Genomic DNA, 13,885 nt, shown 5'->3' with positions numbered 1-13,885 from the left:
CATTCCCTGGGACCCTGAGGAAGCACATACCTGACACTCGGGGCTGGTTCCTGAACTCTTCTGCCCCTTTTGGGGGAAGAGCCACAAACAACGCAATCTGCCTGGGAAACCCTCTCAAACTCACACTACACCTTGGAACTGAATGAAGGGAGCTTGGGGCTTTGACAGGTTACTAGCGACTCCACTGGAAGGAGCTAGCAGCAGCAGGCCATGGGTGCGCACAGGCTGGCCCACGTGGGCCGTGCAACAAGTGCCACATTAACCAGATGTCGGTGGCCGATAGTCCGTGCACTACAACCAGCTCACGGTAAAAGCAGGGATCGAAGGTGCGCAGGTGTGGTGCTGCGGAAGGCTGGGGTATGCCAAAGGTGCGGAAAGCAGGGTGAGGCTCAGGTGTGAGCCGCAGGCGCTGCAGACACATGCCCAGAAAGACGTCGTCTATGGGGAAGAGCTCAACCTGTGCGCAGGCGCCAGCCAAGCGGCGCAGCGTGGCCCCAGAAAACACGAAGCCGCCGCCACCAGCGTAGGCCGGGTAGGCGGGCAGGCCATACACAGCTTCGGGAATGTAGTACTTGCTGGCTCGTAACCGTATGGGCCGAGCCTGTACAATCACGTCACCCGCAAGCAGGTCCTGTGCCGGATCTCGCGCTGCCAGAAAGTCCAGCAGGTTTTCCACGTGCACGAACACATCGGCGTCACCCTTAAAAACGAAGCGCGCGTCTGGGCAGTAGGCTGAGGCCCAGGCCAGAAAGTGGATCTCCTTGAGCGTTAGGTTGAAGAAAGTGTCTTCGAAGGCCCAGAGCAGAATGTCTGCGTAGGCGCGACTCTCAGCACGCAGTAGGGCGTGCCAGTGAGTTTGCGTGCCTGCCCCCTCCGCTTCTGCTTGGTCTGAGCCTGCGCCCCTGGGCAAGCCCAGCAAGAACACGCGGCGCACGAGCGCCCCCTGCACGCGCCCTTCAGCCCCCCATGTCTGGCGCACAGCTTGGCGTCGCTCAAAGTCCGCCGCCACTGATTTGACTGCAATGAGCAGGTCGGGTCCCGCGCCAAATACGCCATCGCGTCGGCACTTGTGTGGCTGGTTAATGAGCAGGGGGAAGTGTCGCTGGTCCTTAGCACGTAGGTATCGACCAAAGTCAAAGGGTCCCGGGGGCGTGGGCTTGGGCGGCTCCGGTGTATCCTCTTCATAGGCCTGCAGGGCTGGGCCCGCGTCAGGTCCCTGGAATACACGGAGCCGGGGGCTGGGCCCCGGCGCTGCCCGGTCTTGAGCTCGTGGTGCACTAGTTGTAGGGGCTGTGCTATCACGCTGTGCATAGAGCAAGAGGCCAAGGGCGGCGCCCAGGAGCAGCGTGATCCACGCGTCCCCTCTTAGGCGCAATCTCCGCCTCATGTTTGCGTGTCCGGCGCCTGCGCCCCCTGCGGAGAGATTCTGTCAGGCCTCTGGGCTCCGCCCTCCATGAAGGTAGGGGGCAGGAGACCACCCGCTGGGGGTCTCCAACTATCGGTGGTACTTTCCCCTCCGGTGTCCTACTCAGGGGTCTCTGTCACCCCTCCCCCCATCGGGATGAGTACAATGAAAGGGCAAGAAGTCTTCTAAGCTGCCAACGCCCACCCCCTCAGCTTTGGCCCAGGACTGTGTTCCAAGGCCGGGGCAGGGAGATGCCAAGCCTCAACCCCACTCCCCGCCCGCCTTCCCAGCGCTGATCAGGGCTGAAAACCTTCTACTCCTCTCTACCCACCACCTCGATCCTAGGGATCCCAACACTCACACGATCAGCCCTTGGGAGCGGCGCGGCCCCGGACGCCAGGACCTCCGGGGCTTAGCGCAGGGTCCCAAGGGCGGCCATGGACCGGCCTGGGCCAAATGCAGCGTTGGCAGGAAGGGGGACTGGGGCCGCTGCCACGTGACCCTCCAGCTGTGCGCGCCCGGACAGCTGGAGCTCAGCTCCACCCCTGCGCCGTGTGCTGTCTCCGAATGGGAACTAACCTCTGAGAGGGATCCTAACGGGCAACTCTTTCTAGGAATGCCTGGAGAGGTGGGTTCTGGTCTCAAACTCTCCAAATCCCCTTTTCTAGGAGCAGGAAAAAGTAGCCTCTCTGTTAATTGCACCAACACCCCCTCCTCCCGCCCCAACCCCTACCGGATTCTCTGGGAGGGGGCAGGGCCTGAGCTGGCAGGAGAGGGATGGGGGCAAAGGGCAGTCTGGTCCCAAATCACTGGGCCCAGTTCCTAGTCATCAACCTGGCCATTATCCTAGTGCATTTTTGGAAGTGTCTTTCATCAGCTCAGGAGGAACCCTGGGTCCAGTAGTCAGGGCCCATGTACTGCCCCTGGGACACATGGCGGCATCCATACTCCTGGTTCTGCCACGACCCCTAGCAGACACACACGTGCCAACAAGCAGCTCATTTTATTCCCGTGACAACCCTAACAGTAGTTCTTATTGTTCATGCCCAGATGGGGACACTGCCGCTCAGGGAGCTAAATGACTTGCCCAGGATCATACAAGCACAAGCTGAGAGCACTGCCCCAGATCTTTTGGAGTTCAATCCAGGATTCTTTCCTCTGTTGTCTCTTGCTGCTCTCCCCATCCATCCACTGGAACACAGGATGGGGCCAGCCCTGTGTTTTCTCACCTGCTAATTTCATAGGTGAGCACTTCAGTCTGTCTCTCCAGAGGCAGTTCTGAGTCCCCTGGTCCCCAGCACCCCAGGCCAGCATAGCCTCCTGTAGGTAGAAATAACCAAGCCTGGGTGACTACGGGCCAGACTGGGGAACTCCTGAAGTAGACCAGTGAGCAAAGGGTTTGTTCTGGGACCCAGGTGGGCAGAGAGGAACTGTGGAGACCGAGGGCCCAGTCTTTGCCTCGCTCTGCTGCCAACTCCCTCTTCCTGGAACTCAGAGCCTCCTGGTTTCAACCCATGCAGTGGAGCCTGGAGTAGACACCACCCCCACCCATCCTGCCCCAGAGTTTGAGGACAGGCTGTGGGAACTGGCACTGCTACCCAATGCCATCCTCTTTCCAATGGCTGTGCCTGCGCCTCCTGACAACTTCCCACCAATGTTAGCCCTCCTGCCTCCTGAGCCTCACTCTCCTGTTCACAGACCCCTCCGGAGTCTGCTATTCTGGTTTTCTTTACTGCCTTACCTCCCACTCCTCCTTTGGTCTGGCTTCCGGCTGTACCCACTATGTCCCAGAAATACCCTCCACCTAGTAGCCTTCTACCTGAGTCCAGCAAACACTCCTTGGCCTTGACCAATCTGCAGTCTCTGTCACTGCAGGTGGGTATTCCCCGGGCTTCCAAATCTCCTGGTGGTCCTCCTTCCTCTTTGGTCTGCTCCTTTTCCAATTAGTGTCCTTCAGGACTTCCCCCTGGGCCACCCGACCCACTCCACCTACCCATTTGTGAATCTTTAGCTTCAACCCTCTGCTGAACTCAAAACTATAGACCCAGCTGTCTTCAGACTCTCCCTGGATGTTCTACGGGAACATCATGCCCAACTTGTTCTGGACAGAGGGAGCACTTTACCTCCTCCAGGCCAGCATCTCAGCAGGAAGTCTCGCCTTTCATCCAACTGGCAAAAGGCAGAAACTCTGGGGCTCTCTCTCACCTAACTCCTTATCCAGTGTCACCAGGCCTGTTATCCTTGGTCTGAAAGAGCCCTTGGTGTCCAGCCCTTTCCTTCATCTCTTCTGCACCTGCCCCAGCCTGGGCCTCAGTCCTCTCTCTCTCTCTCCCCCCCTCTCTCTGCATCCTCACCAGCCGCCCCTGACTGCCCCCCCCCCGCCACAGCCTCCATTCCTGAAACCCTTTAAAGGCTTCTCACTGGTCTCAGGATAAAATTCAAACTCTGTAAAGTGGCTGACCAGACCCCATGCTGTCTCCCTCCCCTACTCACCAACTGGTCTCTGCAAATCCACCCACCCCCACACCCAGCCACTCAAACTTTCTATTCTTCTAATATCCCTTCCTCTCACCTCCCTCAAGACTTCACCTGAGACTGGCTATGCCCAGGACACTGCTCTTTTCTCAGCCCTACCACCACCACCCTCCCCTGTTCACACTCATACCTCTCCCAGGAAGCCTAACCCCTAACCTGGGCTAGGCCCCTCCTTAGTGCTCCCATAATTCCTTGTATTTTTCATATCAAGAAACAGGTAACATGCTCTGGCAGGTAGTTCAGTTGATCAGAGCATCATCCCCATACAACAAAGTTGCAGATTCAAACCCTAGACAGGGTACATGCAAGAATCAATTAATGCATCAATAAATGGAACAACAAATTGACGTTTCTCTTTCTTCCTCCCCCTCTCTCTCTAAAATCAATAAATAAAAATAAAGAGGTAATGTTTTATTGCTGTTGCTTAATATTCAGAGTCCCACATTGAGTGTGAACTGGGGGCAGGCAGGATTTGTTTATCTTGCTCATCACAGTATTTGCAGTACCCAGGATGAAGCCTAAAATACAGGAGGTGCCTGCTGAGTGTTCAATGGGAGAAGAGGTAAGGGCTGGCTGGAAGCCCCTCTTCTGGGGTGGGTGAGGTGAGGCCGACCTCTGCAGGTCACCCGTGTTCTGTCTCTATGGTAGTTTCTGGGGCAGGACCCCCAGTGGCACTTCAGCAGGCATGGTGGGTGCTTGTCTGACTCCTTGAGAAAACAGTCAACTCTGCCCAGCAGCTCGACTAAGTAGGGTTGTAAGTCCTGTGGATGGACAGGTCAGCAATAGCAGCAGAAGGGATCTTAGGGTCATCGAGGTGCTCCAAACTCTGGCTGGGCAACCAGCTGACCACCCTTTTGTCTGGTACCCAGCCTAGGCCAGGCTGCCATCTGGATTGGTCAGGCCAAGCAAGTCCTCTGCCAGGCTGGTGAGCTCGTTCTCCTCCAGCGCCTCCACCAGGCGCTGCAGTGTGGCTCGGCGGCCCTCGGCCTGAATGAAACGTCGGAGCAGCTGGAAGGCCTGCTCATACAGCCCCTCGCGCTCATATTCATAGGCCAGGGAGTCGAGGACAGGGTCCCGTAGTGCGCGACAGCTTCGCTGCAGGGAGCGCCCAACCTTGCGCCATTTGAGGCCCACTGAACGTGCAAAAGTCTGTTGGTCCTGCAGGCTTAATGGTCGGTTCACTGCAATGGAGTGGGAAGCAGAGTGAGCTTGGGGGCGGGGGTGGGGTGCAGACCAATACCCTTGCATTCCCGCCAATTTCCCAGAACACACTGCCTTTGCATCTCCAAGCACGCCTCACCTATGGGCTGACCCTGGAACAGAAAAGTCTGGCCAGATGGCGGTGGTGACGGCTTCTCCACCGATGGAGAGGAAGCCAGGGACTGCAAAGGGACTGGAGCTACCTCCACGTTGCTACTTTGGCCTCCAGAGCCGCATGTCAGATTCTGGAGCGCATCCTCCAACTCAGCAAGTTCCTCATCCCGGAGCCTGTCAGGCTAGGGAGGAGGGTGCAATGTCAGTGGGGGGCTTAGCCTCGGAACCCTGCCCCATCCGTCACTGTCCCCAGCCCTACCGCACCTTCTGGGCAAAGATGCAACTCAAACAACGCTCCTCATCTGTCATCAAGGCGTCCAGCAGCTCTCCGCCGGCACGTAGCTCCAGTTGCAAAGGCAAGGAGCGCAGGGTCAGCGCCCCAGCCAAGCAGCCCTCCAGCGTGGTGCGCAGCGCCCCCTCGCGGTAGGCTTGGAGGAAGCGGGCGCAGGGCTGGCGTCCGCAGAATCGCAGCTGCACTATCAGCTGCTGGTCGCTGCGGTGGATCTTGAGCATCTGCAACACCTCTGGGCTCCCGCTCTCTGCGGGGGCAGGCAATCAGGCGCCTGGCGGTCGCCATGCCAGGCCGTCCTCCAAGCCGTTAGAGGAGGGGTGAAGCCTGCAGTCAGTCTCCCTCCCTACTCCCAGACCTAGGGGGCGCGCGTGGTAACCCCAGAGCTCCCAACCGGAAAATGAAACTGGGATACCAGAATGAAGACCAGGGCTTATCACGGGGAGTGGGTGACATCCTAGCCCCATCCCTGGGGCCCCAAATTAAGGTAGGCAAAAGGGACATGGAAAGAAGATTTGCAGCGAATACCCTGGGCAGCCAAGCTATTTGGGTAGGCGGCCAACCGGGCAGGAAAGGGTCAGGAGGTCTCAGATCTTCAGCCTCCACCAAGTGGGGCTCCAGATGCCCCTGAAGCAGAGGGGCTCACTGGTCTGGGGCCAGAGTGGGATCCCCCAAATGGCTTCAATCCCCTGTCACCTTTGCCCTGACATGGGAAAGGGGCACCCGGGAGGTAGTTTCTGGGAGGGGGTCTTGGACAAAGAATGCTGCAGTGAGAGAGGAAAAGAGAAGAGAGATGTGTGATTAGTAGAAGAAAGCAGTGAGCTGGCTGGACTGGGGGGTAGCAGACATCAAGCAGGGGGATATTAGTGCACACATAGGTAGATCGTACACAGGCAGGAGGGCACATGAGTAATAAGGAAGACAGCCTAAGCAACCCGTCCACCTCCTCTCCTTCCCATCAAATCCTTTCCCTAACACAGTGGTTAAGCACATGTCCACAGAGCTGAAGAGGGGGTGGTCTCAGCCCTTGGTCCCACCCACAAAAGGCCCAGGCCACCCCTTTCTCTCCAAGTGACCCAACCACACACCTGCCAATCCAGTCCGCAGAGCCCTGTACACTGCCACCTTCTGCTGGGGGTGACTGTAGACATCTGATAGGACCACCTTGTCCAGCGAGGACTCCACAAACAGGTATGCACTGCCCACCCACTCCTGGAGCCCATTTGTCCCAGCTGCCATCTTGTGTCCTGGAGGTGCAGACAAGCATCCAGATCAACCCCAACCCAGCCCCGGAGACAACTGTCCAGTGTCACGTGGCCTAGCTGTCCTCACCCAGTTGGCACACTTGTGAGGGGAAGTTCATCATCCCACAGGCAGCCCCATGTGTGTCTGGCTCTGCACAGCGCAGCCCAGCTCAGCCCAAACTTACAGTGAGGGCTCTCCCTCCACTGTTGTCTCAGAGAAAGAGCCCAGGGTCACAGTGGCAAGAGAGGAGAGGCACTATCCTGCGGTGAAGGCAGAGAAGTCATGTCCCCCTCCTCAGGCCAAGTCGTCTGTCTTACCAAAGCTGACAGAAGACATCATCTTCCTGGACGATGCACATACCCCACAGCCAAACGAACACACCTGCCACATACCCACATCCTGGTATGCCCTTAGCTTACACTTGAACCCTCAGGATCCCTTAGGACCACAGTTCCCCTGTCCCACCACAACAGTTTTCTCATTTGCATTCCTACTAGACATTCTGACTTCACTTCAAAGGATACCTGTAGTTGGTGCCTGCCCAGATTCTTTTCCCTGATCTTGACTGACCTGGGGGGCCTTCTTCTCTCTTCCCTCTTCTCAGTCCATGTGCCTGTTGGGAGGGTTAGCCCCACTCCCTAGCTCCAGGTGTGGGCATGTGAAACAGGTCTGGCCAATCTGCATATTCCATTCACCTTTCTAAAATGATTAGTTTTAGAGTTGGGTAGATTCAAGTTGGAACAAGCAACCTACAACTTTGGCTGAACCAGCAGGGAAGAAGCACTGGTTTCCCTTCCCTTGGGGCGGAGCTGGAAGGAAGGGGAGGTCTCCCTCCTTTGCCACAGCTTGGGAAGAGAGCCTGACTGACACGGAAACTGACACAGAAGGAAACAGAGCCCAGACACAGGGAGGTGCACTCCTAACCAGCTATGTCCCTTGCTCTAGCTGCACGCTGGACTTTTCAGTTATGTGAGCTAAATCATGCCTTTTTGATTCAGCTCTAAATTTAAATTCCTTTTTGATGTATTTCTAAAGTATAAATACTTGGAGCTGGGCTCTTGTCTTCTGTAACTCAAATTGTTCTAGTACAGATTCCTTCCCAGTTCAGAGACAGCCAGGGCCCCTTGGTTCTAGTATCTCCTCCATCCACTAAGAAAATCCTAGCTCTAGACCTGGGGGCGGGGTGGGGGCAGGTGGAATTCCCAGCCAGGGAGCCTCTGTGCTGATCTTCATTTCAGTGGCTTACCAGTTACTGCTCCAGGAGGCCTGCCTCTGCCTCCCCACCTCACCTCAGGCAACGTCCCACACTTACCCTACAAACATGGTCTCAAGACCCCGCCTCCCACCCCATCAGCCATACTTCTTTATTCTCTCTTCTCTGGCACTTATATATGGTGGGCTAGGAGCACTGCTGAGCCCCAGTGGTGAGCACCCTGGATGGACTCATTGCTCTGGGCAGACAGATGGGGTGGCCCCCAGTTGGCATCCATTTATTTACATGAGGGACAAGGAACCTCAGAAGAGGGATACTGGGAGGAGCCAGGACGAGCCAGGACCACAGCGTTGGACACTGTTGGGGAGGCTGCATTTCAGATCTGCCCCAGACCTTAACCAAAGAGTCAAGGCAGGGACAGTAACTGGGCAGGGGCCATGCAGCGTCGCCCAGACCTGGCAAGAAAAAAAATGCTGGGTGATGGTCCTACCCTGGGTCTGAGGACAGAGGACAAGCCCTTTGAGCCTCCCTCCCCTGCGCCAATATCCTGTTGGTAGAAAACATATTAATACTTGTGTATTTACCCAAAACAATGGTCTGTGGGGGTGGGAGATTTGGAGGATTTTAATTTTCATTGTATTTAGCAATATTCTACTTCATGTAAAATAGATACATTTCCTTTGTGTTAAAAAGGCGAAATATTTTTTTTAGAAAGCAAAAAAATGAAATAAAGAAACAAAAACGGGGTGAGACCCTGTAGACGACAAAGGAGGCCAGGTAGGAAGACAAGTGGGGAGCCCTGGGGAGCGGTGGGAGGGGGGCGGATAGGGGAGTGTAAAACCCTGCCCTGGAAACACTCGTTTTTTCATGTATTCTTAGTCCCCTGACTTGGGGGTGCTGACCCGATGGATGGATGTGGTTTCCCCCCAAAGAGTGGATGCGGGTGGTGGGGCAGGACAGAGCCACAGTCTGCCCAGCAGGCCTTCCAGGAGGGCACTGGAAACCTGGAGTGGGGGGCGGGGGGCGCTCCATAACAGTAACTAGGACTGGACAAATGGGGGAAGTCAAACAGGCCTGCCAGGGGCCTTGGCTCCCATGTTCGCTTGGGAACTCCTTCCTACGCTCCCCGCACAGAAGCCCCTCCTCGGGAAGCCCCGCGCCTCACCCTCTTGGAGTCCGCCTCTCTTTGGGCCAGGCCAGGCTGGGCCCTGGAAACGTTTAGCTGGGCTAAGACTGAGGACACGTGGGTACCAACTCAAGAAAATACGCCCCTGCCACCAGGGGCCAGCGCCCCGTTAACACACCCTAACAGTCCCGAGGCAGCCCCACCTCCCGCAAGGTGGGCGGCGGCGGCCCGCGGACGCGCCCCCCTTGAGGGCTGAAACCCTGGGACTCCCAGAGCCCAGGCAGGGGCGCCCGGTACTCAGCTGCGCCGCTTCAGAGCTCTGGAGGGGAGCTCCCAAGCCTCTGGCTGGCCCACCCCCACGCAGGGATTTCGCTCGCGCCACTGCCAAAGGCGGGCAAGAGGTCTCTGCTTACCAGCCCCGCCCCCTACCTGCGGCCTCTCGAAAGTCCCCAGCTGGGGCAACATACCTGCGGGGACCAAGGTCCGCACCCTCTTTCCCGCCTCGCACGGAAACAGCCCCTTAGGCCGCGGCTACCACCTGGCCTGGGCAGCCGCAGATGACAACGGCGCCGCGCCCACGCTCCTGAACCAGCATCCGCCTCTGTTCCTGCCAGTGCCGGGACGCTCACCCACCCTCTGCACTAACCTGGCCGCCTCGGCCCGGCCCGGATTCCCGAGCCCGCCCGGCTCCGCTGGATTCGCGCCGCTTCCGGGTGTGCGCGGAGCCCCGGGGCGGCTCCCCAGCCCGCGCCGCCCCGTCCGCCCGGCGTCCCGCCCCCCGGGCCTCCCGCGGCTCCATCCAGACCACTGTCCCCCACAGCGAGCCCTCAGCCTCTGGGCAAAGCCCACCTGGTCCGCTGAGCAGGTAAGACACTGAGGTTAGACGACAGGGAAAACTGCCCGCGGCAAGGGGCTGCGGGGACTTGCGCTCATAAGGCCGCAGGGCTTCGGGTGAGGGCTGCCCCGCTTTCTCCAGCGGGAAACGGACGGATCACCATGGGGACGTTTCCTGGGGACCAGAATTTTCCGATGTCTTCGGGGGGATTGAGCTCGATGACGTCTAATCTCTGCTACTCCCTGACACTCGGGACGCAGGGCGGGTGAGTCCCAGGTTCAAGCCTGACCGAGAGGGTACGGGATCTTCCAGGATACACAACCGGCAGAGACCATCAGCCTGGAAAAATGTGGGAAAGTAGAAAACTGGCAAGTGGTGTGAAACGTGTACGAACCCCCTCAAACACTTTAAAGTAAAATTGGCAACTTAAAAGAGGGCGCACACTTTCCAACAAAGCCTGCAGAGGAAAGTCCGCTCTCCCGCGGGGATCTGCGGAATCCCGGCTGACTCTAAACCAGCCAATGGGAGCCCGGGTAGCAGGGGTCAAGCTCGGAACTTGAACCCAGAGACTCTCGGGCCTCAGAACCTCAAGCTTTTCTCGCACCGGTGTTTCATTGGAAGTACTCAGGGCGGCTTCCCTTGAGAGGTGGAGGAAAGGAAGGAACCACGGCTCTCAGAAGGATTCAGCGGTGCCCCACCCGCTCCCCCGCTTCCTGATTGGCTTATGGTCCCTGCCAATGAGAAGTCTGTTCTAATGCTCCGCCGTATTAACCCTATTGTCACTCCAGTGACAGGCCGGGCTAGTTGAGTTTCTCAACTTGGGGCCTGTGGAGTCGACGAGCGCTTGCTGAAATTCATATTCCTGGGGCCTTCCTCTTTCCTCAGAGCTTGATTTAGTAGGTGGGGCCGCGGGTTCTGTACTGCGGATAAGTGTCCGTGTGATTCTAAGGTCCCTTGCGGTCTGAGAAGCCCTCACTTCAGTGGCCCTCCAGGGGGGACTGGGGCCCATCCTTCCCTAGGACTCAAGGTGGACGCAGGGAGGGAAGCAGTTCAGCTGGAAGACTAATCTGGGTGTCTCTGAGTGTGTGTACACCCGGGCAAGGGGAAGTGAGGTGGGCTCTCTGAGTGGAAGGGAGGACCTGGTCGTTCAAGTCAGGGCCTGTGGGCCAGCCATGCTCTGACTTCCCTAAGGAAGACTTTAGTAACTAGGGGGAAAAGCCGATAGTGCTGCCCAAAATCAGGGTATTGGGCTTTACCAACTTCTGGCATAGGTCGTGGTTGCGTTCCTTCTAATACTGCATAAAATGGTGATTTTTATGCAACAAATGATAACAGACTGTTAAAGCAGAATCAGAAATCCCTGCGGCACCCAGAGCCCGACTTCATGGATCTCAGACCTGTGTAGTAGCACAGGGTCCCACACTTGGTTTAATAACTTGGTTAAATGCTCTGCTGCCACTGACTTGAAATTCCTAACAACGTTTTGAACAAAGGGTTCAGCGTTTTCATTTTTCACTGGGCCCCATAAATTATGTAGCAGCTCCTGGGCCACAGGCATTTCCATACATAGGCTCTGGTGTTCCCCTAAACACTCTGGCCTTCCTGAACCCAGGGATGTCCCTTTCTCTCCAAGCCAGAGCTTCTGGTAACAGTGGAGCCCCCACCCCATGCCAGCCAATGGCTGAGCCTGGAGAGCGACTGCCGGAGGAGGTGCTGGCGCTCATCTTCCGCCACCTGCCCCTGAGGGACCGCGCTGCTGCTGCCAGGGTATGCAGAGCCTGGGCTTCTGCTGCCACCTGCAGTGCTGTGTGGCATGACACGATCGTCAGGTAAGCCCCTTCCCCATCTCCTTCCTCCTGCTGCCTTCCAGTGGAGTCGGAGGTTGGGGAGATTCAAGTGAGTCTCCCCACATTAAAAATCATAATCATTACTAACATTTTTGATTGCCTACTATGTATGTACCAACCATTGTTCTAAGTGCCTTGCATATATTAATAGACAGTATTACTGTCTCCACTGCACAGATAGGAAATTGAGGCAGAGAGAGTTCATCGCTCTTCAAATCACCCGGCTAGGGAGTGGCAAAGGCAGAATGTTAACCTGGCCATGCCCGTTTCCTTAGAGACCTCTGAGAAAGCCCAGCTCCTAAAACCCTGGCCCCTCCTTGCCAGGGTTTCAACTTGGAGCAGGCACACCTGAAGTCCTCTGAAGGGATAGGGTGGGAGTTCCCACCTAGCTTAGAGGCTAGCTTGGGGTTACCAGACCTGGTTGGAACTGGGAGGTGTGTGGGCAGGGAGCAGAAAGTGTGGGTGGCTGCTGGAACCCCAGCTGAGGGCTAGGTAGAGGCTTCTCTTCTGCTAAAGAGGACACAGCCGATGCCTTTTCTCCACCTCTCTGACCCCAAGTTGCGACTGTGAGGGAGAAGGCATGCTGCCACCATATCTGTCCTCTTGCCTGGACTACGTTCACAACCTGTGGCTAGAATTTGAGCCGTCGAGGGAGCGGAGCCGCCGGGTGGCCACGGAGCTGCTGACCGCACTGGCGGGCCGTACCCCGGGGCTTCGAGGCCTGCATTTGGAGTGCCGCGGAGAGAAGCCACTCTTCGACGCAGGGCGAGATGTTCTGGACGCTGTGCACGCCATCTGCCGGGCCGCTCCAGCGCTGCGCCATCTTGACCTGCGGCGCTTGCCCTTCACTCTTGATGATGCACTGGTGTTGCAGGTGGCACGCGGCTGCCCCGAGCTCCGCAGCCTTTTCCTGAACAACAGTACTCTGGTGGGCAGCGTGGGGCCGGGCTCCGTGCTCGAGCTACTGGAGGCCTGCCCGCGCCTGTGCACCCTCGGCCTGCACCTAGCCAGCTTGTCACACCCCGCCCTCGAGGTGCTGGCGGCACCACACCGTGCACCTTTGGAGCTCCTGGCTTTGCGGTGCGCCTGCCCAGAGGACGCACGCGCCCCGCCTCTGCCCAATGAAGCATGGGCCGCGTTGCGCCACCGCCACCCTGGACTGATTGTGGAAGTGGAATTAGAGCCAGCACTCTCTGATGAGAGCGTGACTCGTGTCTTGCAGCCTGCAATGCCAGTGGCTGCGCTGTCTCTCTGCCTCTCTGGAGACACCGTAGGTCCCGTGCGCTTTGCAGCGCTACACTACGCGGCAACCTTGTGTGTGCTCGAGGTGCGCGCCGCCACCTCTGCGGAGCTAGACGCTGCTCTGGAGTTGCTCGCGGCCCGCTGCCCTGGCCTTCGGGAAGTGCACTGCTTCTGCGTGGTGCGACCCTCCGTCTTGCACGCCTTCCGTGCGCACTGCCCGCGCCTGCGCAGCTACACGCTCAAACTAAAGCGGGAGCCACATCCCTGGAGGCCCACGCTTGTGGAGTGAAGGGGCAAGCCCTCTCCCGCCCCTGCCTGCCCCCAGCAGGTGTGTGGCCTCTGAGATGCTACGTGCGTTTGGCCCAGCATGCCCCAACTGCTAACCTGGTCCTTCAGGACTCTGGCTTCTTGTGCTTCTTGGAGATAGCGAGAGGGTGGGGGGCGTTGCCCTGAGTCCACTTGATGCTCTCAACTTCTGCAGACTCCGGATGTCTCTTGATACCCTCCTCCAACCTCCCTCCTCTGTGAACGCTGTGCTAGCTCCCGAGGCCCCAGCGTGGGGTGGGATAAGAGGGCACGGGCGCAGGCCGGGGGTGAGTGTGAAATAAATCCTGCAGTATCTCAGCGTCCAGTGAAAGACCAGGTCGGCTCTGAAGGGGGGTGGCAGGGATCCTAGAAGTCCGGAAGAGCCATCCAGACAGGAGTGGGAGAGATCCAGACTGGAAGGTCCCTTGCGCTGATGCAGCTGCGGGAGTCAGGGGCGGGACACTCCACTTCCTAGGAATGACCACGCCCCAGGGTTCGGTGGGAGCGTGGGCGCTTCTCCTCCTCCCT

At 57.8% G+C, this 13,885-nt stretch overlaps 3 protein-coding genes across 6 annotated transcripts; 1 reads left to right on the top strand and 2 right to left on the bottom strand.

The window, feature by feature from the left end:
* Positions 1-172: 172 nt before the first annotated feature.
* On the bottom strand, positions 173-1,895 carry B3GNT9 (UDP-GlcNAc:betaGal beta-1,3-N-acetylglucosaminyltransferase 9). Its single transcript, XM_045818919.1, has 2 exons — positions 1,767-1,895; positions 173-1,413 (listed from the first exon to the last, which is right to left on the bottom strand). Exon 2 carries the CDS (start codon positions 1,385-1,387, stop codon positions 173-175), a length of 1,215 nt encoding a protein of 404 aa, XP_045674875.1. The 5' UTR covers positions 1,388-1,413; positions 1,767-1,895.
* Positions 1,896-4,336: 2,441 nt separating this feature from the next.
* On the bottom strand, positions 4,337-9,853 carry TRADD (TNFRSF1A associated via death domain). Of its 2 annotated transcripts, none has more exons than XM_045819092.1 (5): positions 9,774-9,853; positions 6,632-6,790; positions 5,519-5,793; positions 5,241-5,436; positions 4,337-5,121 (listed from the first exon to the last, which is right to left on the bottom strand). In XM_045819092.1, the coding sequence occupies exons 2-5, from the start codon at positions 6,780-6,782 to the stop codon at positions 4,811-4,813; spliced, it is 933 nt and encodes a 310-aa protein (XP_045675048.1). In that variant the 5' UTR covers positions 6,783-6,790; positions 9,774-9,853; the 3' UTR covers positions 4,337-4,810. The 2 variants fall into 2 exon arrangements, with proteins under 2 accessions (XP_045675048.1, XP_045675047.1); XM_045819091.1 differs by having other exon boundaries at positions 9,595-9,793.
* On the top strand, positions 9,854-13,682 carry FBXL8 (F-box and leucine rich repeat protein 8). Of its 3 annotated transcripts, none has more exons than XM_045819088.1 (3): positions 9,854-9,992; positions 11,596-11,791; positions 12,368-13,682. In XM_045819088.1, exons 2-3 carry the CDS (start codon positions 11,640-11,642, stop codon positions 13,338-13,340), a joined length of 1,125 nt encoding a protein of 374 aa, XP_045675044.1. In that variant the 5' UTR covers positions 9,854-9,992; positions 11,596-11,639; the 3' UTR covers positions 13,341-13,682. The 3 variants fall into 3 exon arrangements, with proteins under 3 accessions (XP_045675044.1, XP_045675045.1, XP_045675046.1); XM_045819089.1 differs by having other exon boundaries at positions 9,906-9,992; positions 11,600-11,791; XM_045819090.1 differs by lacking the exon at positions 9,854-9,992 and adding an exon at positions 9,999-10,227.
* Positions 13,683-13,885: the final 203 nt, after the last annotated feature.

The sequence above is a fragment of the Phyllostomus hastatus genome, unplaced genomic scaffold (genome assembly GCF_019186645.2).
Source record: "Phyllostomus hastatus isolate PE091 unplaced genomic scaffold, TTU_PhHast_1.1 phas_scaffold_345, whole genome shotgun sequence".
NCBI lineage: Eukaryota > Metazoa > Chordata > Mammalia > Chiroptera > Phyllostomidae > Phyllostomus > Phyllostomus hastatus.
This window is presented reverse-complemented; position numbering and strand designations above follow the sequence as displayed.

Excerpts from the sequence above, each read along its gene's own strand:
- B3GNT9 (XM_045818919.1), bottom strand. The coding sequence starts at position 1,387 with ATGAGGCGGAGATTGCGCCTAAGAGGGGACGCGTGGATCACGCTGCTC.
- TRADD (XM_045819092.1), bottom strand. The coding sequence starts at position 6,782 with ATGGCAGCTGGGACAAATGGGCTCCAGGAGTGGGTGGGCAGTGCATAC. Across the intron at positions 5,794-6,631 it reads TCTGCGGACTGGATTGGCAG|AGAGCGGGAGCCCAGAGGTG; the intron begins GTGTGTGGTTGG and ends CTGCCCCCGCAG. Across the intron at positions 5,122-5,240 it reads GTTCCAGGGTCAGCCCATAG|TGAACCGACCATTAAGCCTG; the intron begins GTGAGGCGTGCT and ends ACTCCATTGCAG.
- FBXL8 (XM_045819088.1), top strand. The coding sequence starts at position 11,640 with ATGGCTGAGCCTGGAGAGCGACTGCCGGAGGAGGTGCTGGCGCTCATC. Across the intron at positions 11,792-12,367 it reads TGGCATGACACGATCGTCAG|TTGCGACTGTGAGGGAGAAG; the intron begins GTAAGCCCCTTC and ends TCTGACCCCAAG.